Source organism: Papio anubis, chromosome 1 (assembly GCF_008728515.1).
Source record: "Papio anubis isolate 15944 chromosome 1, Panubis1.0, whole genome shotgun sequence".
Lineage (NCBI taxonomy): Eukaryota > Metazoa > Chordata > Mammalia > Primates > Cercopithecidae > Papio > Papio anubis.
The window spans coordinates 154,661,538-154,686,769 of NC_044976.1; the positions used below are offsets into that span (position 1 = coordinate 154,661,538).

The following is a 25,232-nucleotide window of genomic DNA, read 5'->3' on the forward strand; positions in this document are numbered from 1 at the left end:
AATGAACCATTAATCAACTTGCAAGAGATCTCTTATGGCTTATACCAGTTTTATGTCCTTAGCCTCATGCAATTCATTTTCACTAACCACTTATAGTCATTAAATTTACAGATAATGTAAAGCCAGAGAAGACTTATAGAACAATGAATGACAATTCAAAAATCTCAAGAAGCCAAAAACGCCTAACATTGAATATTCCTAAATGTGAAGTCCTGCCCTTGAGTTCTAAACAATCCATTATGTGAATTCAGCATGAGGGAAAACCTGGCTTTATAGTTGTTTTGACAAAAGATGTAGCAATGGTACTTAATTCTAATTCTGATCCCAATAGAGTGCTATGGCTTAGGTTGCAAAAATAGCTACATCTTAGTACTTGAAAGAGCAGGAAAAGGAAGCAATAGTCTTTTTTTTTTTTTTTTTTTTTTTTTTTGAGACAGAGTGTTGCTGTGTCGCCCAGACTGGAGTGCTGTGGGGCGATCTCGGCTCACTGCAAGCTCCACCACGTGGGTTCACACCATTTTCCAGCCTCAGCCTCCCAAGTCGCCGGGACTACAGGCGCCCGCCACCACACCCAGCTAATTTTTTGTATTTTTAGTAGAGACGGGGTTTCACCATGTTAGCCAGGATGGTCTTGATCTCCTGACCTCGTGAACCACCCGCCTCGGCCTCCCAAAGTGCTGGAATTACAGGTGTGAGCCACCGTGCCCAACCGCAATAGTCTTAATGTTGGTCATGTTGCATTGGAGGTTTGGATGTGGGTTTTACCTGTAAAATGTGGTGAAAAACAGGTTTGATGGCCATCGTGGAGGCTGACGAAATGAGGGGGGAAGAAAAAGAGATTGACATGATAGCTAACTTCAAATTTTGGGAAATGTATAAAAGATGAATTAGATTTATTCTCTGAGGTCCTAGAGGAAAGAACTCAGACTAAAAAAGGATGGATATTGTTGCAAAATAAACTTACGTTGAAAACCTAACAAGAATGAAAAGGGAAGCTATAATATAAAAAACATAGTAATGGAGGTAGTCTTTTGCATAATGAGAAATAGTGCCAGAAGTCATTAGGTCCCTATCATCTTAAAAAAAAAAAATCTGTTTTACAGTTGTTGGGGAGAATGTGGGGAAATAGGGATGTTTTACACTGTTGGTGGGAGTGTAAACTAGTTCAACGATTGTGGAATACAGTGTGGCGATTCTTCAAGGATCTAGAACTAGAAATACCATTTGACCAACAATCCCATTACTGGGTATATACCAAAAGGATTTAAATCATTCTACTATAAAGACACATGCACACATGTTTATTGCAGCACTATTCACAATAGCAAAGACTTGGAACCAACCCAAATGCCCATCAATGATAGATTGGATAAAGAAATGTGGCACATGTACACCATGGAATACTATGCAGCCATAAAAAAGAATGAGTTCATGTCCTTTGCAGGGACATGGATGAAGCTGGAAACCATCATTCTCAGCAAACTAACACAAGAACAGAAAACCAAACACCATGTGTTCTCACTCATAATTGGGAGTTGAACAATGAGAACATATGGGCACAGGAAGGGGAACATCACACACCGGGGCCCGTCAGGGGGTGGGGTGTAAGGGGAGGGATAGCATTAGGAGAAATAACTAATGTAGATGACGGGTTGATAGGTGCAGCAAACCACCATGGCACATGTATACCTATGTAACAAAATTGCACATTCTGCACATGTATCCCAGAACTTAAAGTATAATTTAAAAAAATATATCTGGCCAGGCGCAGTGTCTCACGCCTGTAATCCCAGCTCTTTGGGAGGCCAAGGCAGGTGGATCACAAGGTCAGGAGATTGAGACCATCCTGGCTAATACGGTGAAACCCCATCTCTACTAAAAATACAAAAAATTAGCCGGGTGTGGTGGCGGGTGCCTGTAGTCCCAGCTACTCGGGAGACTGAGGCAGGAGAATGGCGTGCACCCAGGAGGCGGAGTTTGCAATGAGCCGAGATCGCCCCACTGCACTCCAGCCTGGGCAACAGAGCGAGATTCCATCTCAGAAAAAAAAAAAAAAAAAAAGCATTTTAAATGCTAGTTATAACTACAAAAAGAAAAACTTTTTTTCTGTCCTCTTTACCATTCCATTAGAGCTTAGAAAAAGAGTGACTTGTGCTCTTAGTTATGTGGCGAAGGCTACAAAGTAGGACTTACGTATTTGGCAAAGTGTATAATTACTGGATGGGTAAGTATCTATGCTTATCTTACATCTCTAAGCCTGAATGAGACATTCAAGAACAGAAAAGCAGGCATTTCAAATATATTTTCTATTTTGTTTTGACTTGGATTATCTTTGTCTCTATTTTGTTTATAAATTTTGAGGATGTTTACCAGATGAAAACAAGGCACAAACATATTCCCCTAAGCTCACTGAAACTTTTATGATTTCCTCATAAAATGAATTCAAGAATTCCTAAGAAACTATTAATAGCTCTCAGAGAATGAATAGCCTTCTCTCTCTTTGCTTTAGCAGCTGCCACTCTTTTAACTTCTCTGCCCTTCTGACCTCCTAGAATTCCTTCCTTACACGAAGTGAAGTTTTCTCATCTTATTCCTATGGCATTTCTCTGTATTCAATTGGAGGACTTCATTAGTGAATCCTGAGGTATTGGAGTAAATGTCATAATGACTTGGCCGTGTTCTAAAACCCTAAAGATGGCCCTGTTAAATCATACATTAAGCCAAAAAGCTATTAATCTGGAGTTGTTTGCAGTTGTTGCTGACTCAGGAGTCAGGTTTGAAATCAATACCGAAGTTAAGTACAAAATGTAGACAAAATTATTCTCAATAACCCTTACCTATCTCACAGAGTGCATAGACATCACCATAACTTACGTAAGTCCAGCACAGCTAGTCCCCACGCCAGTGTTGGAAGAGTTCATTCTCACTCCTGTGGTGCAACTCTCTGAGGTCCCAACCTGCAGTGAGCATGGCTCACTAGAGCACATTCATTGGTGGACCCTGAACTCCAATGCCTGTTCTCCTTGTTGTCTTAAGCTGTCAGAAGTACCACTCAGCCTCTCAGCATCTCAGCCACTCATTTTGGAATAGACAAATGTCTCCAGAGGAAAAGTGACTGGCCTCAAATGTTGGACACAACACACCAGATCTCTGTCCTCACCTTGATCCAGGCCTGTGTCCTTAGTGCTGGCCAAATTCTTCACTATCTTTTTGGCTCTCCACTGCAAACGGCAGGAGAGTTTGTCTGAATTACCCAGTCCAGCATTCCTGGAAGTCGAAGTCATCAGCAGCACCTTTCCTATGATAATCAATAAACAACTACCATAAAATTATGGGTTTTTTTTTTTTTAAAAAGATGTAATCTTGGAAATATCAGGTACGAAACAAATGAGGTAATAATTTTTCTGTCAACAATGGAGGAAAGAAGGGTTTAGTAAGAATTTGTCAGGGTTTATTTAGAACTGTCCAATAGGAAAAGGCACTTTATCAAGTAACCGTGAATATTTTTCTAACACAATTCATTTCCATTCTGTTGGATATTTATATTGAATTAAATAGAAATGTCCTTTTTATGGAATAATAATCTATTTTTAGAGTCTATTATGTAGGACATTTCATAAAATTACTCTTCCTAATTATGGACAAAATTTTACAGTTGCTGGAATTCCAAACTTTCTTCCACTATGACTTAACTGTTTTGTATTGGGGTTGATAACTCTTTCTCTAACGAATTTTATTGGATTGAGTTACTTCTCCCAGAGCATTAATATTATGGAGTAAATTGATCAATTTGAGTTTTTAAACCTACAAAACTAAGGAGCAGATTTTGCATTATGTTGACATACTGCCAAAGTCACCCTCTCATTAGGTTCATCCTTTAACATCCAAAGATCTAGCCTTATTTTTCTTACTCTTACAATGAAGACCAAGAAAATGATCTTGAATTTGGCTAGAAAAAGCTAAGGTAATAATTTATCTCTGAAAAGTGTTAAATGGTTTAACAAATCCTTATTGAGCTTTTACTTATTGCAAAATATGGTGTCAAATACCTCAAGATTGAGATAATATTAATTCATTGAATAAACATTTTTGAATGCTAATGTCATGCCAGGAACTTCTCTAGGTGGTGGGTATAATTTGGAGGCGAAAAAAAAAACAACACTACAAAGAAATAAAAATGCAAGTGCTATAAGATCCTTTTGGCCGGGAGCGGTGGCTCAAGCCTGTAATCCCAGCACTTTGGGAGGCCGAGACGGGTGGATCTCGAGGTCAGGAGATCGAGACCATGCTGGCTAACACGGTGAAACCCCATCTCTACTAAAAGATACAAAAAATTAGCTGGGCAAGGTGGCAGGCGCCTATAGTCCCAGCTACTAGGGAGGCTGAGGCAGGAGAATGGCGTGAACCCGGGAGACGGAGCTTGCAGTGAGCTGAGATCCGGCCACTGCACTCCAGCCTGGGCGACAGAGCGAGACTCCATCCTCAAAAAAAAAAAAAAAAAAAAAATCCTTTTGTAGTTCATAAGTGTGATGATGGGGGTTTTGCACTTATGTGTGGGATGTGATGACTCCCACACATGTGGGAATTATTTTAGGAGACAGGTCAAAATGACGATGCAGGAGAGAAGGTTGCAGGGATAGAGCTGGTGAGATGAGATTCAGAGCACACGTGGATGATGGGGTTTTATAGGAAAAACATTTTGCTGTTGTTGTACCAACAGAGAAAAAGAAGAAAATGGTGCAAAGGAAGGCAGGTTTGTAAATTTGGGGATGCGAATGTGGCATTCCTGCCTCTTGACTACTGTTGTCTTACTGAAGCTTTCAAAATTGGTGACAAAGTTGTTATATCAAAATGGAGTGAAAGAGATGTGGACAGTTATGGAGAGAGAAAAAGAGTGGTCTCAGAAAATGGGAAATCCAGCTTCCTAGAGAAAAGTAGTAATTGCCTGCAGTATAGAGTACCCATTTGAGGTTGTTACTCATGAATTTATAGCGGTACCAATCTGCCTGTTATGTGATCAACATAAAGATGTTAGTGACTCCAAGGAATCCAGTAACACCAAATCAAAAGCAACAGCAGGAAATGCTGATATGTGGAGTTGACCATTAAAGGTGACATTTCTGGGAACCAAGAAACCAGCAGGTAGGAGACAAGTGGTTACAGTCTATTCAGTCTGCCTTGCTTAGAGCTGTTGGCATGTGATATAGTGTGAATGTTCTGTCCCCTCCAAATCTCATGTTGAAATGTGACCTCCAAAGTTGGAGGTGGACCTAGTGGGAGGTGTTTGGGTCATGGGAACAGATCCCTCATGAATGTCTTGGTGCTGTCCTTTTGTAATGGGTAAGTTCTAAGTTCTCACATGAGATCATGCCCAGCCATACCTCTTTTCTGTATAAATTACTAGGTCTCAGGTATTCCTTTACAGCAATGCAAATGGACTAACACACTATGTGGTAAGTGTATGTTCCATGGCCCTGTCTACTGTTAATAGTGAGTCATTATAGCAAATAAAATTAATAAATGTATACAGCGTATGCATGTTAACACCTCCTTCCTCTTTCTTGCTCCCTCTTTCACCGTGTGACACTGCCGGCTCTCCCTTTGCCTTCTGTTATGTAAGCTCCCTGAGACTCTCACCAGAAGCTTAGCAGATGCTGGCACCATGCTTGTACAGTCTGCAGAACCATGAGCAAAAAAATCTCTTTTCTTTTTTTGTTTTTTTTTTTAAGACAGGGTCTTGCTCTGTCACCAAGGCTGGAGCGCAGTGGCACAATCATGGCTCACTGCAGCCTTGATCTCCCAGTCTCAAGCCATCCTTTCACCTCAACCCCATGAGTAGCTGGGACTACAGGCACGCACCATCATGCCTGGCTAATTTTTGTACTTTTAGTAGAGACAGGGTTTTGTCATGTTGCCCAGGCTGGTCTCGAACTCCTGAGCTCAGGCAATCCCCCTGCCTTGGCCATCCAAAGTGCTGGAATTTTAGGCATGAGCCACCATGCCCAGCCGAACCTCTTTTATTTATAAATTACTAGGTCTCAGGTATTCCTTTATAGCAATGCAAATTGACTAACATACCATGTGGTTAAGTGTGTATTCCATGGCCCTGTCTACTGTTAATAATGAGTCATTATAGCAAATAAAATAAATATTAATAAATGTATACTAAGTATGCATTTCATGCAAATTCAATGAAGAATGTTCCAAGAAATAACAAATTTGGAAAGCAAAAAATAAAAAATTAGATTGGGAATTTCAACAAGTGATTCTGTGTAGAGCTGTTGGGAGCTTCCTAGGAGATCCAAACAGAATCTAATAAAGTTACCTGACATTTCCACTATTTGAATATTTGCTATAAGCTACAATTCTTTATAAATTCTATTAATCCTGATATTTCTTATTAATTTTTAGATATCCATAATAGTTAGTAAAGAACATGAAGAATGGTAGGAGCATTTTGTTATAAGAAAGATAAAGGAAATCAGTCATCCCATCACTAGATATGTGTTCAATCACTGCAGTGTGAAGCATCATCAACTCAGGGCCTTCATAGGCATCTTAGATTGATAGACATATTCATGACATCAAAAGGTCAAAAGCCTCTGAAAACAATCCTAATGAGCCAATGCTCATTACTTCTAAGAACAACGCAGAGTTTAATAGCATGTCAAAGGACAAGAATCGGGAAAAAACAATACAAGTAAAATTGTAGTAGTAGAAGGATTATCTTTCAGCTTGATCATGAAGAATAAACTTTTTAGGGCAAGTTTCTTAAGGAGTTCAGTTGCCAAAGAGTTTATCAGCAATTTTGACATTAATATATAACTATTACAATAGAAAAGAAAAGTAATACATAGAAAAAAAATTAGTGCCTTTCATGAATCCGAAATTTACAGGGAGAGAAAGAGGACAGTTATATCCTAGTGGGTTGAACATACAGATGTGTACATTGTGTTAAGAGACTACAGTGAAGCTGCACCTAATATTCTATTCCAAAAGAAGGTCATGCTTAAGCTGAACCCTGAAGGAAGCATAAGACTAAGCCAGGATGTCAAGGGTGGGAAGAGATCCAAGAGGAGTGTACTGCATGGGCAAAGGCCCAGAAGCACAGCAGTTTCAGAAACAGTGGATGTGGCTGTAGTCCAGAATATAAATGAAGATAGGCTAGGAGAAGCATGTAGGGCCAGCTCATGAAGGTCTTTTTATGTCATAACAGGGACTCTGAAGTTCATCCTGAATGCCATGAAGACCCATCGAAGTATTTTAAGAGGAGGAATGACTACTCAGATGTGTGTCTGTAAAATGGAAGAGGGGTAACAAGTAATTTCTGTAGCCTCCTCCATCTCTAGTGGTCCATGATCTCACTGACAGTGAAAATCTGAACCAGACTAGGGAGGATAAAGAATTGGAAAGAGGTATGAAAGCTATCTCACAGGAGGTATTTGAGAATAACTGTGAAGTATTCTCGAGCCTGGGTGAGAAGAAGTGTGGTGATGCAATTAGCTGGGATGGGGAGAGAGGAGAGAGGACATTTGAGGGGTATGGACATGGACAATGTAACTCCAATTTTGAACACATTAAGATTTGGTGTTTCTTGCAGAATTCTCTGATGCTAATTGGTGACCTTAGCCCTTGAACTTTCTTTAGTTCTAGGGAGAAAGGGGCAGCTGAGTCCTCTAAATTTCCATGATAGATGGGCTGAAGAAACACTGCTCTCAACAAAGAAAGGAGAAAAAAAATACTCCCTAAAACTACTTAACGATTAAGTGATTTCAGAACTCCTTCATCCAAATTTACTTAATTACATGCTTTAGTTCTCATCAAATTATTACAGTCTTAACACTAATATCACTTCAGTGAGAACTTGGTGATCTATTTGATGTCCTAATCTGTGCTATCCAGTCCCACATCTTACAGCCAAATTATAGTTACCCTCATCTGAATTCTTCCCTAGCTGTGCTCTCTTTAAAGAAAGCTCTTGTTCCCCCAACCCCTATTTGAGGAATAAAACCTTCTCTTCCCCCAGTATTTTAGAGGTCACACTCAGAGCCCCAGCATATAGTATCATGCCCAAACATGAACGCAGAGTGCCAAGTGTTTCCTAAGGACGGGGACAGCATATGTTCAAAGTAACTTAATTTTTCCTTTGGAGAGGAAAGGGAAAGGAAGACACTGCTAGGGTGTAACTGCAATGTGAATAAATAAGTATCATGAATGGTTAGAATGGAAGTCCACAACTATTTTGCAGAGTCTAACTTTATAAGGGGCCTAAGAGGAAAGTTTGGCCAATGACGGTTTGTGGTATATTTCAGTTTTGAAATGACATGTGTGTGTGTGCACATGTGCGTGTGTGCACACTTACATGTGCACTTAGGGGGAAGGGAGGTGCCTCAGTGGGGAGGTTGTACTCAGAAAGGAAATCATAAACTAGCCTCTGACAGTCAAAGAGATGACCTGACCACAACAGCATATGCAAGAATGGAGAAGGAGGGAACAGATGAATCAGGTGAGCTGGGCTGTAATTAGTTTCCACAGAGTCTGGTCATCAAACAGGCATTTACATACTAAGAGCAATGACACACATACCCCCTCAAATGATGACCGATATCAACCAGGAAGCCTTATTGTTTCAGGCTTTTGACTGACTTAGGAAATCCTTCCTTTTCTGTAGTCCAGGCCTCCTTTCCAATTATCTTGGAATGTTAGAGACTTGGTACGTTTCTAAGCAAAAATAAAACAAAGCAAAAACAATATGAATTCCAGGGAAAACATTTAAGTACATGGAGAATGGGAAACAGAAAATTTGAGATAGTGATTTATTTCAGCTAGAACATATGTGTGTTTGCGGGGAAGGGAGGCTCAAGGCTTGTAAGTAACTTCGACTATGATGTTTATGTTTTATTTCCTGAACTGGGTGTTAGGTACAGTTGTGTTTATTATGCCAGGGTATCTGAAATATTTCATAATTTACAAAAAGAAAACGTTTTTGAGAGGAAAGAGAGGAAAAGAAAGATGATTTGTCTATGTCCCTGCTTCTACCTGGTAAAAGATAGGGGTTCCTCCTAGTTATCCTAATTTTATTATAACTGAAAAACTGTCTGTTCACAAATAAGACTGCCTACTGTCCTCTTGGAAGTTAATTCTCATAAGTCAATTCATTTTTTTAGCAAATGTTCAAATCACACACCTATGGAGCTGGATCAACTTCATTGACTTCATCCATGGGTGTGACTCTGGTTGCATGGAACTGCTGATTTGGAGATGCCCTTCCTGTTTTGTTAGTATTATGACATCATACATGTTTGAATGACACACCCGGGAGAGAGGTCATAGCCTGAAGTGCTCATTCAGCTGTGATATCCATAGGCTGCTGACAGGGGACTGGGTTATTCCAAGCTTCCTCCAACCTCCTTCCTACCCATTAGTCCTGCTCCACCTCATCTTTACCTTGGCCCCAGATCACTGTGCTTTTTATTTCCTATCCAACCGTGATCACAGAAAGAGAAAAGATGAAAGCCATGTGTCGTCTTGTTATAAAACATATTAATAGCTTTAAGTAGGAAATGAAATGGAAAAGGACGAATCTAATTGCTAGAATTACACTTGCAAATTATCTGTGTATTTCATGATTTCCACTTGAGATTCTCTCCAAAACAGAGGCAGATTGGCATTATGCTGATTCATGGCAATCTTGATGTTATATTGCCTGAATTAAAATCCCCACCCTGCCTCTTCCTAGCTACATGGCCTTGAAAAAGTTTTTTAACTTCCCTGTAAAATTTAGATATTAATAAATGTCTACTTTTTTAAGTTAAAGACTAAAGAATAAGATACATGAAAATGCTCAGCACAATACCTAGCAAATAGCAAGAACCTAATAAATTTTGGCAATTATTGTGTACATTGATTTTAAATTTTCTCCCTGCCCTTTTAATGCTAGTAAGTGGAATACCTCAAATCCTGATAGGTGTCAAGGATAACCAACCTCTAGGAAAAACCAGCTTCCAGTCAAAAATCATATCTGATAAGAGTGGTCTCTGTACTTGGAGGGAGATTTCTTCCCAAAAGCAGTAGACTCTTCTACCTACTCTCTTCTCCCTACAAGTGCCAAATGTCAGTCCACGAAAGGAGGTAGGAGTTGCTAAACTGGTTAGAAGTTTGTTTTGTTTTTATTTCATAATATGTATTGCCACCTTCCATGAACAACTAAAAGAGAGCAGAGGACCAAATGACAGAGTGCATGCTCTCCCCTTTCAAGCTGTCCAGTCACTCTTCCATCAGGATAGGGACCTCTCAGGGGATGAATGGTTTTATTTCCCCAGAAATAAATTAGGCCAAGGAGATTGTTGTCAAGCACTGGGGCGAGACTGGCCCAACTACAGCAACCCTAGCCTTGGGACACCCTCCTAAGTGGACATGAATGGAATTGCCAGACTTATGAGCTAGGAGTAGGCTTGGGGAAGAAAGTGACTTTCAACAGCTAGAAAAGCTAGCAGCAAAACTGACCACAAATGAGTTTAGCTTAGATAATTCAGGGGAAAACTAATCTCCTAGTGGAAGAAGGTAGTTCTAGATGAAAAACCTATTTCACGTAGACCTATGGAAAAGCACACTGCCCAGAGGACTGTCTGCGTTCCTTTATATCAACATTAAATATATATACTATCTCTGCCTGCTCCCTCCCTGCCACCTGTCCTTCCAGTCTCAGCCCAAACCAGCTCCTCCTCCTTCCAGCCCTCCTTTTTTAAAGAGCTCTTTATTAGCTCTAAACAGGGAAGGGGAGGGCAGGAGATGATTGGCTAAGAGGGAGCAGCACCACCCTGCTCATTCCCCTCCCATTCCCTCCCTGAGGAAACAGCTGGAATGAGAGGTAGGGAGGGGAGCCTAGGATTGGCTGAGTCAGTGGCAGGGTGGGGGCCAGGCAGCACAGATGAAGCATTTACCTGTCTAGGTAAGTCAGGAGGAGGTCAAAAGGAGAAGAAAACAGTAGGAGGCAGGGGAAGCAGCCTCTGTCTCCGTCTCTGCCCTTTGAAATAAAAGGGTATTTCTTTCCTGTCTTCAGCCCCCAACCCAGTGGAGGTGAGTTAATCACTAACCAACTACTGCTTATCCTGCAGCAAGAGGAAGGGGTTTCATGGGAAATCAGAACTACAGAGGAAGGAAGGTGTCCCTCTATACCCGAGCTAGGGAGCTTTCCTATCTGTTCCCCAATTCTCTGAGTTCATTCTGGGATCAGATCAGGTTGGTAGTGACTTGAGATTGTAGTATTTTTGTGGAGACCGGGGCTGGGAGGACCTTCTTTTTCATTTACCTCCTTAGGTTGGATAGGCATATTGTGCAAACAACACGAAAAAGAAAATAGATTTGTTTTGGAAATTTCCATCTCTGAACAATTGAAATTGAGTTGTGATTTTGGAAAATAACAGTTGAAATAGAGGGAGTCAAAACGGGGGAGAGTATCTTGGTTTTCCATTGCGATTATAACCGGAAATTCTCCCGTGGCTTTACCAACTCGGTGTCGATCTTTGTTTAAATAATGGGTGCAGTGTGTGTGTGTGTGTGTGTTTGATCATGCTCGTTTGATAATGGAGCTCTCTGTGGACAGGTGTGTTAGGCATGAGCTGCACTAGGTTGTTTGTAAAGGGATATAAGGTTTGGGCATGTGGGGAAAACTTCAACTCCAGCTACCAGCTCATCTTTGGAAAACCCATGGATAATCTAGCTGCAAAGTCAAGTTTATTTGGGTTCTACTCAATTAACTTTCTGACTCTGCCTGTTAATAGATGCAGAGACTGGCAAACAGAAAGCTACTTGGCTGTGCTGGGCCTCACCTACATGAATATTTCGCAGCTGCATGTCAAGTCTAGTTAGAGTTCCAAGTGGGGCTCAGGCCAAGGTAGTGTGGCAGAGTCCACAGACAGAGAAGCAGACCAGGGTGGTGGCTTTGTTTTGTTTTCCTGCAGGTGTCCAAGTTGGCAGTTTGTGTGGCAGATTTACCTGCAGAAGGAAGGCAGATGTAGGAGTCAAGTCAGAGTAGCAAGTCGCCTCTCCATTATCCATCTTGGGGGGTTTAACCCTTTGGTCCCTAACTTTGACTCTTTCCCTCCTGCTGCAGAGAAGAGGGAAGTGGGAAGACCTCAGTGCCAGGCCCAAGGGCCTGGCACACACAGTCCTGAGTGAATATATGGGTTTTCCAGTCCTGGCAACTGGAGATTCAGGCTTGAGCTTACCTCACACCACAGAGCCAGCACCCCACATCCACTGACTGAGGGCTGCCCTAGATGGTGAACTTAGGAGTAAAGACCACCAGCAGTGTCTAACAAAGCTCTCCTATGCAGAGAGTATTTCTACCTGCTCCTTGCCTCAAATCCACTGGTGAAAAGGAAGAAGATAATGTTGCCTAAACACATACAGAAACTTGCCCATGTGCTCATGGAGATGGATATGCACATTGTGCAAGTTTTAGTCTTTCTGATATTTTTCTTAGGATAGTTTCCAGCCCAAGGCACATCTCTGGGTAGTCAACAAGAAGCAGAGACACCTGGATTGAAAGATAGGAAACCTCTTTGACTAGTAGGCAGAGAGGCAGAGCTCTTGGAGGACATGTGGGTGAGTTCGTTGGAGGAGGAGGATGAGAGAGACCTGGGTCTGATTAGAAGGTGCAGACAAGCCAACCTGGAATGGAGCTGGAGCCCTCTCTCCACCCCACCCTCTCCAGATGCCAGAACTTCACCTGGTCTTTATTCCCTCTCCTCCAAGACTTGGCAGTATTTAGTATTTTAGTCAGTGGAGTAGTTAATATTTAATTCAGGATGGATGGCCCTGACTATTTAAGTGCTACATGTTTCTTAACCCATTCCCTCCTCCCATTAAGTTCCCAAAGAGGTCAAGGGTTAAAAGATACCAAACTCTCACCTTGAGTGTTTTGTTTGTTTCTCAGTCTTCTTATCAGGGTTTCGATGGCTGCCCTGAGACAGCCCCATGGTTCAAGGTTGTGAAGTCGGTGAAAGGAAATGCAGCTTTCACCTTTCAGATTTTTTAGGTCAGAAAACTAGGTATGGAGATGAGGTGACAGCACCTCACTCAGCTTTGGTTTCAGGTTCAGACTCCTCTCTGCAGGGAGCATGTAATCCCTAAAGACATGATTTTCCTTGGCAGTTGGTGTCATTTCTTTACTGTGGAAATAGCTGCTGTTGGGGCAATACACCGGCCTGGAAATATAAAGCTGAAGCAGATCATTTGCAGGGTTTAAGGTATGAAGTAGAAGGAGAAGGGGGTCTTAAGGCTTTTAGTATTTTAGTCAGGGGTAACTAGTAACCATTCTCAGGGGCATGCCCCTCTTGCATCCAGATAGTCCCTGAGATGCCCCGTGGAGGGCTGTCCTGTATATGCAAGTATAGGTCATTTCCTGTGTCCCTTAGGAAGGGCTAGTGGTAAGAGCCATAATTTTCTCATCTGTAAAATGAAGAAAATGTCAGATCCTGCCTATGTTTCTAGTTTATGCTGAAGATCTAATTAGCATATCTGAGAGCACTTTGCAAGCTATGGCATGCTGTGTTCTTGTGAAGCAGTGCTTTTCCTACCACTTTTATCTCTTCCAGCTACTTGAAGGTATCCTAGGTTCTGAAACAAAAGTGTGATAGGCTTCGCTGGTAGGAAAGAGAGACTAGAAAATCTCTGTAAAGTCTAAAGCATACTTAGAAGCACAAGGGTAGTAATTTTCTCTGAAAGTAAGAGGCATCATCTGCTCACCCATTCATAGAGAATATTATGCTAATTACAGTGAGTCACTTTAAATATTTACTGCCCTGATTTTATAGAGAAGAAAATTGGAGCCCAAAACTAGACCCTTAGATCTACACTGACTTTTCGACAACAATGCCTTCGTCTTATACGGTTTTGTACCACTAGCGCCTATTATTAGGTGCTCACAAATGTTAGTTTAACTGAAAACATTGCCCAAATTTCACTGAGCCATATATTATCCAGGAAATTAAATATTTAAGAAAAAGCTCACAGTAATAGGTTAGAAACCAAGAGGAAGCCTTCCAAAAGCTCAACCCAATAGACCCTAGAACAGATGGCAAGTTCATTCATTCAGCATTTTTTGAGTGTTTTCTGTGTACCTAGACTTACAGAGATGGATCTCCTTTGCTACAGTGGCCTCAGCCCTACAGAATGTTAGGAATGGGTTAGTCCTCCCTGAACTTGAGCATCATTCATGGAGTGGGTAGCTGAGATGACTGAACTTCACCCACATGGTTTCTCATGTTCCTGTTTCTTTGAGTTTCTGGGTACTGGGGAGCTTAACCTCATGAAGAAACCCTAAGAGCTTCCTCACCCCACGTTTATTTATCATTGGGCTTCTTTGGTGTCTCTGTCCCTCCAGTTCCCTCCTTATCTCCTAGGAGGATCTGGACCCCTATGAACCAGATGTCTGGCTCACTAGGGATCTCTCCTCTTTTTCCCCCACTGTCGTGCCCCTCCCTACCTGCCCCTTTTGAGAGACTCCTCCCAAGCAGAAGAGGAGCTCTCTCCATGGGGCTCCATACTTGCCAGCTCTATAGGGCTGGAAGGCTGACTCACCCAACCCAGTCCAAACCTGACTTTGGCACTGGAAGTGATTATTACCGGAGGCCAAGAGGACATCTGCCCTGGCATCCAAAGCCCAAGCCTCCAGATCTCAAATAGATCACGTTTTCTTCTAGGACATTTTACCTAGTGTTGGGAGGGTTGGAAAGATGAAAGAAAATACAGGGTGGCATTAAAGGGAAAACATGGATTTGAATCAGACAAACTTTATTCTAATTCTGGCTCTCCTCCAACTCTCTGTTTGATCTTGGAACGGTCTTTTCATCCTAATTCTTTTAGAATTTCATTTTAACAGCAGACTCACTTCTGGCCTGCCATCTCCAATGGAGTATTTCCCACAAACAGCCACATCAAAATTCTTGGGACTTTCAGAGGGAAGATGGCACTGCCTTCCTTTGCTACTACTTTTGTTACAATGATATTGAAACTTTTTTCCCCTAAGGAATTGGAGTTGGGAGGAAGCTACATGGGACATTTCTCTTGTTCATTTGACACGGGCTCGGGAATCTCATTGGGAATATGTGCAACAACAGAGGCACTAGAAAGAAAGAAATTCACTAGAAAGAAAATAGGTTTGTGTCAACCACTGCAGGTGCCCTGTTTATGCCTCTAGGCTAGGGAGTTAAAGATGGACATCGTAGTGGTTGTTGTGATGATGTTGATGATATTGACTATGATAGCAGGTGACAATTTGCACCGTGCAAAGTGTTTTACATGGTCTCACAATAACCCCATGAGGTAGGTATTATTAAGGGACCTGTTTCTTCTCTCAAGTCTACAGTCTCCCGTTAAACCAAAACCCTTCTTTTCTGAGCTCCTCTTTCTCTTGTTTCAATTTAGTTTGATCCTAGATAGATCTTGTCTTTTTCTTGTTACAAGAACAATAATAGTTAATTATTGACCCATGAGGTCTTAGGGTATTTACTACCAACTAAACTGTGCTAACTGTCCTCTCATTTAATCCTCATACTAACATTATTTAATGAGGAAAAACAGACTCAGAGTAATTTGCCTCAAGTCACATAACTGTAAACGGCTAAACTGGGATTTGAGTCCAGACCCAACTAACTCCAGAACTCAAGCTACTGACCCCTGTAATATTTATTGCTTATAGTAATGAAAATGTAGGTTAAGCTCCTTGGTTCAGAGAAAAATGTAAGAGAAGTAGTAGAAGCTTCTTTCTGGCTAGACTCCCTCTCCACCACCTAAGTCTGTCCTTCTGCATGTATTTGAGCCAGCTCCAGGGTCCTTCCATGCAGGCTGGGGGTTTCACGCCCCTCTTCCAGCTCTCTGCTTGCTTGGTGTCCTTCCCGCCATGCCACCCAGGGCCTGGGCAGAGCCTTGCCAAAGTCTTGGCTCACATGTGGCTTTGATTCTTCTCTTTTCAGGCCCAGCTTGGGACATTGTTCACTTCCCCTCGCTTCCCCTCTGGGAGCCCCCTTTGCCACCCCTGCAACTTGTTTTGGGCGATGCCCGAGAGGGAGCTGTGGCCAGCGGGGCCTGGCTCAGAACCCGTGACCCGTGTCGGCAGCTGTGACAGCATGATGAGCAGCACCTCCACCCGCTCTGGATCTGTACGTAATACTCTCCCTCCCGCAACCTGGTCTGCTCTCTGCACACCTGCCCTGCCCTGCCCTGCCCTGCCCTGTTCTTTCCTGCCACCCATCCTGGCTCACTACACCTTCTCTTTCATTGTTGGGGAGTGAATCACAACACCAGTGGGTGCTTTCTGCCTGAGTCAGCCCTGGCTCTATAGAGAATAGGATGGGACGACCTTAGAGATCAATTGGGCAAATGAGACTTTTTCCCCCAGTTTTCATTAGGTTGGGGGTTGGATTGAGCAGAAAGAGTAGGCCTGTAATCTGAGGTCATGGTGGAAACCAAAACATAGATTCTCGTAGCACGTGGATTATTGAAGTTCTCTGCAATGAGCAGCATTACTTTAGTCTCTTACAAAGATCAAAGAAAATAGGTAATTAGGAGTCTAGGTTCTGGAACCAAACAGATCTAAGTTCTCTACTTATAAGCTGTATGACCTTGGGCAAATTACTTAATTTCTCTAAGCTTTAACCTCCTCTGTTTTCAAATGCGATAGTGCTCATATCTAATTCAATTTGTGGGGAGTAAATGAGATACAAGTAAAGCACCTATCATATGCCTCCATGTAGAAAAGAATCAGCCTTTCTAGGAGCAGAGACTGAGAATCTTCCAAAGTCACTGTGTTTAGCTACTTGTGAGTGGCATTTAATAAACTGTAATTTTTCTGGGCATGAATTTGAATCTCAGTTGTTGTCAGGTTGGTGTGAAAGAGTAAATCTGTGCTGCATCCAGACACAAACATTTGTTGTTCATGCTTGTCACATACATAAGAATCCTGGAGAATTTATGCTTTTTTGCATTGTATCCTATAGAAGTATTTGAAAATTTAAGGATTTTAAGGGTGTCTACTGAATATCAAGGCTGTTTAAGACAACCAATGGATTTTGATATGTAAAAATGGAGTAGAGAAAGAAACACACATGCACAAATCCAAAGTGCAGACAATCAGACAAACTTCATTTTGACCCTAGATAATGGGTCTGTGGAGAAGTCTTTCTGTGTCTGTTAGACTGAGGCCAATGTGAATAGTCACATACCATTGGACACAGAATGTGACAGGGATTAAAGGTTTTCAGAGTGAATCATTCATGAAGGAGAAACTAAGAGTCAGCTTATCCTTGGCAAGGCTATTTTAGAAGTAAAAGGACCATAAAGATATTTTTCTTCAAGAAACTCTTGGAGTCAGCTTCAGAGCTTCCAGGGGTTATATTTGGGGCTTCCTTTCACATGTAGGCCCACATCAGTCAACAGACAGGTGGCTCTTTAAGGGGCAGAGGCAACTGGAAGAGTTATTCCGCAGCCCTCTCCCCTCCTTCCAGGATATTTTTAGAGCTGTCTCAGAATCTTTCCTGGCCATCTGAGTGGGCCTGAAGAATGTACAACTCTGAAGTGTCCCAAATATTAGGAAAAGGGGTGGAGGTGCCAAGAAAAGACTCAGCCCAAATTTCTTATATTCTAATTTGCCGTTTTGTTTTCCCTTCAACTTCCTCTGTGGAAGAGCAACTGTTCCAGCAACCTTCTAGCCCCGTACAACATAGACAGTAACTGTCTGAGATGACCGTTATCATTTTCTTCCAAAAACCTCTATGTACCCCCTCATAACGGATATGATCTACTTTCAGATCTACTTAACATTTAATACTAAGCTGCTTTTCCCTCCTCCTATACCATCTAGTTTTTCCACCAACCTCCCCCTTTAAGTTAATATTTGCTTTAGAAATGCACACTTATTTTAATATTAGCCAGAGCCAAATGCCATCATGAAAGTAAATGTACAAGGGGAAAAAGTCCCGTATGGAATGCATTTCAAAGTCAACTACAAATCATTTAGTACATTTATCTGTGGCCAGTCATGCCACAGTTCCTACTGGCCTGGCAGCTTATAGCTGGCTGCATTTCCTGCTTTTCCTCATACTGTCCTTGACATACCAGATCAAGTATGCAGAAGTACTTTTAAAAGTTAAAAGCAATACCACTGAAGTTTCAGGTCAAATGGTTATGTTGCCCTTCTTATTTGGAGCTAAATCAGAGGTGCCCAAAGTGAAATGTTTGACAAAGGCTGTCAAACATTGGAACTTAGGACTGCTTCTAATCTGTGCCCCTAAGCATTCCAGCCAGGACTAAGCAAAAGAAAGGCCCCTGCCATGTGCCTGCCCAGCTCCAGAGCTGGGTGCTAGCGGGCCAACCTCCGGACACACTCTGCGCTCCCTGGTGCCTACAGTTTCAGGAGGCAACTCCAGCAGCTTTGCAGAGTAGCAGGAGGGAAAGGTTTCCAGCTCTTCAACATTCCTTCCCCTTCGCAGGGTGGTTCTCAGGCCCCGCCAGTTTCTGCCGAGGGAGCGCTTTCTCACAGCTCTCTCTCCCTCTCCTGTTCTCGCCCTTCCCCGTCCCCCTGCCCCCAACAGAGTGATAGCAGCTACGACTTCCTGTCCGCTGAAGAGAAGGAGTGTCTGCTCTTCCTGGAGGAGACCATTGGCTCGTTGGACACAGAGGCTGACAGCGGACTGTCCACTGACGAGTCTGAGCCAGCCACAACTCCCAGAGGTTTCCGAGTACTGCCCATAACCCAGCCCACTCCCCGGGGTAAGGCAGACCCTCTGGGGTAGAACTCCAGCAGAGGAGGGAGTCAGGGAGGGCTGGGTGGTTGGCTCTGGAGAGACTGAGTCAGTCTAGGGAGCTAATCTGGGTGACACAGAGGACAAGGGTAAGAGAGATAAGGAGAGGGAAGGGCTCCCCAGCTGCAGTGGGAAGCACCTCGAGGCCCTCGTTAGAGAGTGTGGAGAGCCAGTGGTGCTCAGGCTCAGCAGAAGGGAAACAAAACAACACACAAGTGTGGTCATGAGTGTGGGGCCGCATGTCCCAGGGTGTGAGGAGCATTTTACTCCTGAGGACAGTCCCTCTAGTATTGGGGCTGCAGTTTTGTGTTGTTTCATTTAGCAAATATTTATTAACAATTAGTTAGCCCCTCCCTGGAGCTAGAGCTCTGCAGCAGGGCCCTCACCTCTGTTCACTCTTTTATGTTCTTTCTGACCCTCACAGGAGGTCCAGAGGAGACCATCACTCAGCAAGGAAGAGCGCCACGGACAGTGACTGAGTCCAGCTCATCCCATCCTCCTGAGCCCCAGGGCCTAGGCCTCAGGTCTGGCTCCTACAGCCTCCCCAGGAATATCCACATTGCCAGAAGCCAGAACTTCAGGAAAAGCACCACCCAGGCTAACAGTCACACCCCTGGAGAAGCAGGTAGGCTTGTGCCAGAGCCTGAGAAAGAACAGGTCAGCCAGAGCAACCAACCCAGTCAGGCACCTGCCAGCCCCCAGGAGGCTGCCCTTGACTTGGACGTGGTGCTCATCCCTCCACCAGAAGCTTTTCGGGACACCCAGCCAGAGCAGTGTAGGGAAGCCAGCCTGCCCGAGGGACCAGGACAGCAGGGCCACACACCCCAGCTCCACACACCATCCAGCTCCCACGAAAGAGAGCAGACTGCTTCAGAGGCCATGTCCCAAAAAGCCAAGGAAACAGGTTCAACTGGGTACACACAACAATCCCGGCCTCCTCCTGCAGTGTTGCCTCAGAAAGCAAGAGCTGAAGATGTTCGCCTCCCATCAGGGGAGGACCCAAACAGCCGACTAGCTCCTCTCACAACCCCTAAGCCCCGGAAGCTGCCACCTAATATTGTTCTGAAGAGCAGCCGAAGCAGTTTCCACAGTGATCCCCAGCACTGGCTGTCCCGCCACACCGAGGCTGCCCCTGGAGATTCTGGCCTGGTCTCCTCTTCACTGCAGGAGCAGAGAAAAGCACGTAGAGAAGCTCTAGAGAAGCTGGGGCTACCCCAGGATCAAGATGAGCCTGGACTCCACTTCAGTAAGCCCACCAGCTCCATCAGACCCAAGGAGACACGTGCCCAGCGTCCGTCCCCAGCTCCAGATCTGGCTCAGCCTGCAGCTCCAGCCCAGGCCTCAGCAGCTATTCCTGCTGCTGGGAAGGCTCTGGCTCAAGCTCCGGCTCCAGCTCCAGGTCAAGCTCAGGGAGCTTTGACAATGAAGTCTCCAGCTCCAGGCAATGTCGCAGCTACCAAAACTATGCCAATTCCTATCCCTAAAGCCCCAAGGGCAAACAGTCCCCTGACTCCACCAAAGTCAGACTCAGGGCTGACTCCGCCAAGGCCAGAGTCAGGGCTGACTCTCCAGGAGAGCAACACCCCTGGCCTGAGACAGATGAACTTCAAGTCCAACACTCTGGAGCGCTCAGGCGTGGGACTAAGCAACTACCTTTCAGCTGAGAAAGACGCCAGCCCCAAAACCAGCACTTCTCTGGGAAAGGACTCCTTCTTGGACAAGATCTCGCCCAGCGTCTTGCGTAATTCTCGGCCCCGCCCGGCCTCCTTGGGCACGGGGAAAGACTTTGCAGGTATCCAGGTAGGCAAGCTGGCTGACCTGGAGCAGGAGCAGAGCTCCAAGCGCCTGTCCTACCAAGGACAGAGCCGTGACAAACTTCCTCGGCCCCCGTGTGTCAGTGTCAAGATCTCCCCAAAAGGTGTCCCCAATGAACACAGAAGGGAGGCCCTGAAGAAGCTGGGACTGTTGAAGGAGTAGACTCTGCCACCAGTGCGGACTTTGTCCTGGCTGAACAAGAAGAGACACATGCTCCACTTGGGAGCCTTTGCCACCGCACAACTGAGGGCTCAAGATGAACGGGAGGGAGAGATTTGAGTCCAAGCATACATTTATATTCAGAGTGTTGTGCCGTTGAGTGCCCACATGGATCATTTCGAAGGTGATCTCCACAAGAGGGGGTGTGTGCATGTGTGTTTGGTGTGTAGGGGGGGTGCCGGATACATCACTGAAACTATTTATATAACACAATGAGTCACTGTTCAGAATTTTGCTCTTGTTAGAGGTTTTCTTACATTGGGTAGAGTCCAGCCTAGCCAGAGCTGAGTGAAGGGGCTGGCCATGCCTGAGAAGAAAAGTCAAATGAGACAATGGACATGTCCATGACTTGAAAAAAGTTACATCCAGCAAATGCAGGGTCATGTGAAATATGGGCCTCCTGGAATCCCTACAGTGGATGGAGACTGGCTCATACCTTGCCAGATCCCTCTCTCAGTTCTGGACAAGGCCTGGGCTAAGCAGAGCTGATTCGTTATCTCTTCACCCACTGCCCTCTCAGTATCACCAGTCTCAAAGACAGGCTACATCCCTGTAACCCAACCTCTTGGTTGACTGATAGCAGAACAGCTCGTTTTGGTCTGAGAAGGCAGGATAAGTGACCACGTATTTATGCCACTACCTCCACCAGGGAGAGTCCTTCTCCACAGGCTTGATAAATTCAATCACTAACTGTGCTGTGGTCCCTGACTCTGCTACTCCTGTTCTTCCTGCTTTCCTGCTCCCTATCTCAGTCTGCACTGACCCCAGGGCTGGGCTGACATGAAGGTGGGAGCCCAGCCCATGGACTTTATAAACACCCAAGAACCGTTTCAGATCTTCTCTGTGCTGATGCAGGTAGTTTTAAATTTTTCTCAGTTCCAGTGATAGAAAACCCACACAATACAACCTCTGCCAGTCTTAATAGAATATCAGAGGTAAGAGGGGCCTCAGAGAAGTTCTCACCCAGTGCTGCTGGGGAAGGGAAGTGACTCACCCTGGGTCAGCCTGCCATCTGGGAAAAGAGCTGAGGTTCTTACCCTCGTTGCATGCTGCCACCTCTCCTTAGTCAGTGCTCTTGTACATCCACACAGCACCCTCAGGACCCATAGTCACCACCAAAGACTCAACCCTAAAGCCCTTCAAGATCTCAAAGTGTCTTCTGAAGCATCAGAGATTAAATATTGTTCAAACTAATAGTTATTGCTGTGGCTTTTAATTTTATATTTGGAAGATAGCTATATGGTAACTCATCATTAACCAGAACACCTCTCCCCTCAAATTCCCTGACCAAGTGGTGCAGCTTGAGCAGATGCCGAAAGAGAGTATTATGGGTGGGTGGTGTGGGCTTGCAAATACAAGCTTGGAGGTGAGACATGGCCAGACATGACTCCTGCTTCCCCTTAGGAAGTAAATCTTACTTATAGGCTGTGAACTGCGTGGAGTCCAGGATGCCCACATGTGAGGGGTAGATAAAGGGAATGCTGTTGGAAAGGCACCTTTTAAGGCTTCTGAGAATTTCTAGGCTGTGTCCTGATGGACACAGCACCATCAAAGTCCAGAATTTCTGAAAATGGTGACAAAGTTAAGGTAAGGACAACAAATACTCCACCCTGTCATGGTATGTGGGGTGTGGGTGTGGCAGTTTCTATGTACATTTTCTTATACACACACATCCAAAAGCCTGTGCCTCATTCCTGGCCATGGGTGAGGACTTAGTCTGTCATGGCTGATGGGGGCTCCCACAACTGGTCAAGTTATGTCTTATTATACACCCTCAGAAAGAGAGAAAATTGCCTTCTGGAGGACTGATTCCGCATGCTGTATTCAGCTGAGTTGATTTATGCGTCTATTTCAACTCAAAAGCTGAAGAATGATCACCTTATTCGGTATTCATTAATTTCCTTGATTAATAGGGAAACTTGGGAATAGCTATAAAGTAAAACTTGGGTGGAACCTGGGCCCTGGCATCACACAAGAGTGATTAAGATGGTCAAGGTCATCAGGAGTACAACCTATTATATTCCCACACCCTGAGAAAGGTCATTTCTCTCCCACACATGACAAAGTCACAGACAACCTGTACCTGCCACTTGGCATCCTCATCCTAGTAACATGGGCATTTCTCTAGTTTTCCTAATCTGAATTTCCCTTCCCTTTATTTAAATATACCGTGCTTCTCCACATCCTCATCCTTCAAAGAGTATATTTTGCTCTAAGGATAGTCTTTGGGATTCAAGAACAGAATGATAAATCCAAACTTGGTCATTCTCATTTTGAAGAGATGCAAGAGGGCCCAATGAGGACATCCGCCTCCCTGAAAGTGGTGCTAGACCCAGCTGAGGTCATTGTATCTATCCTCTTGTATTCATATAGGGTTGCTCTTCATTCAGTATGAATTGATGAAGAGGGAGGTAAGAGTAGGGTCAGAGTTATTCTTATCTCTTTTCACAGAATTGTGGGTGGAGGTTTGTAAAAGCCATTCATTTGGTTTTCAAAACCAAAGCAACAGCTCCACTTCCACTTGGCCTTAGATCTCTGCTATACCCTGCCATAGCCTTGATGCCACTGGGCACAAGCCACCTGCCACATACAGGAGTGGCCTCTCCCAGCCTGGCATGGGAGGGGGGTCTGTGCCGTCAGATGCATTGACAGCTGCTCTTCTGAATTACCACACCTGTGCTACCCTGGGAACTCTGCACTCTGACTCCGTGGGATAGGCCATCTCACACAGAGGTCAAAGGATGAGCCCACTCACTCATATGTGCCTTCTTCCACAGTGGGAAGCATGATCTGGCAGGGGCCACCTTGTAGGCTGGGGGTGGGCTGGTGAGTGAATGTTGACGTTTATTTCATGGAGAAAGGGGAGGTGAAAGATTGGAGAGCAGGTCCCCTTCAATGTTCTGAGTTCTAGCTGGAGGTGTAGATTGAAGAGTCTACATGGTCTGTGAGTGTGTGAGATGAACCCTTCCATCCTTTGATGCCTGGTTGTATGTGTAGGCCAAGAAGGACCCTCTTGTCAGTGTGCAAAGCTGTAATCTCATGGACTAGATGAGAGGGGGCCGAAGGAATGGACAGGAGAAGTCGTGCAGAATCTAAGCAGGAATGCAGATAGAATACATCTAGGCCGTTTTCCCCAGGAGAGTGATGATGGAGCATATAGATGTGGCTCAAATTCAGCCTCCATCACTTACCAATCAGGAACCCTGGCAATATCACTTTAACTTTCTGAACTTCATTCTTCACCTATAAGATGGGGAAAACAATACCATCCTTTCAAGATTGCTGAGATAAATAAGTGATATAAAATATGTAAAGCTCAGTTCTGGACACAGTGTAGCTACTCAATAAATGATAATATTACCTTCTGGGTCTTATTTTTTTCTTCTCAAAGGAGGTGAATGTAGGGAGGGTTGGATGCCAAGGGCTGTCCCAACCCACTTCTGAGAGAAAGATAGAGTCTGCTGCACATAAAACTTATAGCACAACCAGGCTTCGGCACAGCCTCCAGGTGACTCAGCTTCACCCACGCCAGGCTTCCTGGAGTTTGAAAAGACAGCAATTGGCATGGATGTAATGTGTGTGTTCTGGTGCAGCCTGAACCAACTGTTTCCAGCTTTCATATCCTCAAACCCAACTTCTTTATCGTGAGTCTCTTACTGCCCACGACCATAGAGCTTACTTCTTTTTGCTTCCTCTTACTTTCTTTTGCTGTGTGGCTCAGAGAATTATATGCTGTTCTACAGTTATTTATTTTTAAAATGAAGGTAAAAAAATAAGCATTTAACAGGAAGAAACTCCTCAGAAAGAAATAAAAGCTAGAAAAGATTTTAAAACTCTTTTTTTTCTTTTAAATAGCACATTCTTTTAAATTCGTTCATCTCTGGAATGAATCAGGCATTAGTTATCAGGAAGCAAGAAGTGCATTGGATGAGGTCTCTAAATCTCTTTAGGTATGGGGACCTGTGAATTGCTGGAATCATGACCACTGTCATAATCATCACTGACTGTTAGCATACACATGTGGTAAAAACAGATTACACTCTAATTCCAGGCTGTCATTCTCTCTTACTCATTACCTAGTTGGATTGTTGTCCTTATCACCACTTGCCACGTATCCAGAGTTCAAAATCACGTGAAACAGGCAGGGGCCTGGACCAGGTGAGCTTTAGTGGGTCACTTCATCTCACTCTCAACATGAGGGACTTGGTCTTTCTCCTAGATCCATGCTAGCCCTGAAATGTATGTTTCGGTAAACCCAAACAAGTTAGTTAGGAAGATCAACACCTGCCAAAAATAATCAAAATATAATCTAAAATAAACTAAACTTCAAAGAACTTGAGAACTTCAAGGAAACTTTTAGGTTCTGTAATTCAACCTCCCACCTAAAGAGGA

The 25,232-nt window shown here is 43.9% G+C and overlaps 2 protein-coding genes across 4 annotated transcripts in view; one reads left to right on the forward strand and one right to left on the reverse strand.

The window, feature by feature from the left end:
* PFKFB2 (6-phosphofructo-2-kinase/fructose-2,6-biphosphatase 2) overlaps positions 1–9,281 on the reverse strand; it is a 47,039-nt gene extending 37,758 nt beyond the window's left edge. The window contains exons 1-2 of the transcript XR_001895957.2: positions 9,188–9,281; positions 3,161–3,298 (exon numbers count right to left, since the gene is read on the reverse strand). The gene's annotated coding sequence lies outside the window, so the exon portion shown is untranslated. The remainder of the gene's footprint in view (positions 1–3,160; positions 3,299–9,187) is intronic.
* Positions 8,473–24,197, forward strand: C1H1orf116 (chromosome 1 C1orf116 homolog). Of its 3 annotated transcripts, none has more exons than XM_031656259.1 (4): positions 8,473–8,506; positions 15,981–16,166; positions 18,597–18,774; positions 19,231–24,197. In XM_031656259.1, the coding sequence occupies exons 1-4, from the start codon at positions 8,498–8,500 to the stop codon at positions 20,781–20,783; spliced, it is 1,926 nt and encodes a 641-aa protein (XP_031512119.1). In that variant the 5' UTR covers positions 8,473–8,497; the 3' UTR covers positions 20,784–24,197. The 3 variants fall into 3 exon arrangements, with proteins under 3 accessions (XP_031512119.1, XP_003893234.2, XP_003893235.2); XM_003893185.5 differs by lacking the exon at positions 8,473–8,506 and adding an exon at positions 10,890–11,079; XM_003893186.5 differs by lacking the exons at positions 8,473–8,506; positions 15,981–16,166 and adding an exon at positions 10,892–11,079.
* Positions 24,198–25,232: the final 1,035 nt, after the last annotated feature.